This window comes from Gymnoscopelus braueri (genome assembly GCF_963280865.1).
Source record: "Gymnoscopelus braueri genome assembly, chromosome: 7".
NCBI classification, from domain to species: Eukaryota; Metazoa; Chordata; class Actinopteri; order Myctophiformes; family Myctophidae; genus Gymnoscopelus; species Gymnoscopelus braueri.
In genome coordinates, this window is record NC_137608.1 from 17922620 (window position 1) to 17924122 (window position 1503).

General features: G+C 38.7%; 1 protein-coding gene across 1 annotated transcript in view; it reads left to right on the top strand.

The window, feature by feature from the left end:
• Positions 1–730: 730 nt before the first annotated feature.
• The window catches only part of LOC308088796 (low choriolytic enzyme-like), a 13373-nt gene continuing 12600 nt past the window's right edge, over positions 731–1503 (top strand). The window contains exon 1 of the mRNA XM_080433378.1: positions 731–854. Within this exon, the coding sequence (XP_080289504.1) occupies positions 783–854 (72 nt within the window). The 5' untranslated portion in view covers positions 731–782. The remainder of the gene's footprint in view (positions 855–1503) is intronic.

A 1503-nucleotide genomic window follows, 5' to 3' on the forward strand; every position in this document is an offset into this window, starting at 1 on the left:
ATATTGCCCGTAACATAAAGGCATTCATAATAAAACTCAACAACATTAATCTCAATAAACCCATAAACTGTTTGTTTGCCAATTTAAACACACACACACACACGCGCACACGTGCACACGCACACACACACACACACACACACACACACACACACACACACACACACACACACACACACACAAGCGCGCACTGCGTGCGTTTGTCTAGTTTTAGTCGACTAAATATCATAAGATTATGGTCGACCAAAGCTATAGTTTATTTAGTCGACTATAATGTGTTTTGTTTTGCCTCGATGGCGTCATTATGGCTGATATTACACTTGGTTGCATGCTGAAGAGATCTACAAGCTCACGTTGTAGATCTGCTACATAGCACAGATAGCGCAACACCCTGACACTAAAATAACGTGTCTTTTTAAGTTCTACTGGATCTCTTCTCCACTAGATCCCTCCCTGACATGTTAGTCTAGTTTTGTTGACGAAATTGTCTAAAACATGTTTAATCTTTGTTTTAGTCATCGTAGCTTAGTTTTTATCTAGTTTTAGTCATGGTTAAAAGGCTGTTGTGATATCAGCGGAGGAGACGTTCCATCAGTTTGTCTAAACCACACAGTGGAGGTTCTGCAACCGTTCCGACATTGGAGAAGTGTGTCAACAAAACAAGACAAAACAAGCTTCCATATAAGGACAGAATCGGTTGGTCTGTGAGGTCTATATAAACGCCCTGCCGTTGACGTGAAAACAGACAACCCGTTCCAGAGTCCCAACATCAAGCATCCACCATGTTGTCTCTCCTCCAGGTAGCTGTGCTCATCGGCGCCCTCTGCTGTCCCGTCCATGGCTTCGTCATAAAGGTAATGATTCTGGTAACATTTGAACCCGTGAAGACCGGGAACGCATCTGTGTCATTTTTTTTTTTAATTTCTTTTGTGCTATTCAAAAATAGCAGATCTACAAGCTCATAGTGCGGCACCGAGTGCCGCGCTATGAGCTTGCAGATCTGCAATTTTTTTTTAAATCGTGAAAATGTATATATTTTTAAAGCGAACATGTTTAACTCAAATCTTTGCTTCTGGGGGGATTCTACTTCATGTCTTTTAAATCATAACAGTTTTTTTTTTTTTTTTTTACTATAATATCAGTGGTTCTCAAACTTTTTCATGTCAAGGACCCCCAAAATGATATGTATTTGTCCACGGGGACCCCCATCTCCAAATATTTAGTTCCAGGGACCCCCCAGAAGCAAAGATTTGAGTTAGAAATGTTCGCTTTAAAATAATATATAATTAAAAGATTTGCAAAAAAAAAAGATTTGCCAAATATTTCAAAATGTGTTAACATTTTAAAGATTTGCAAAAATGTGCAGATCTACAAGCCGCGCTATGAGCTTGTAGATCTGCTATTTTTGAATAGCCAAAGTATAAAATAATGGTTAAAGTGGTTAAAATCTAAAACGACAGATGCTTTCCTGGTCTTAATGTGTTAATAGTAGATAATTTAGTC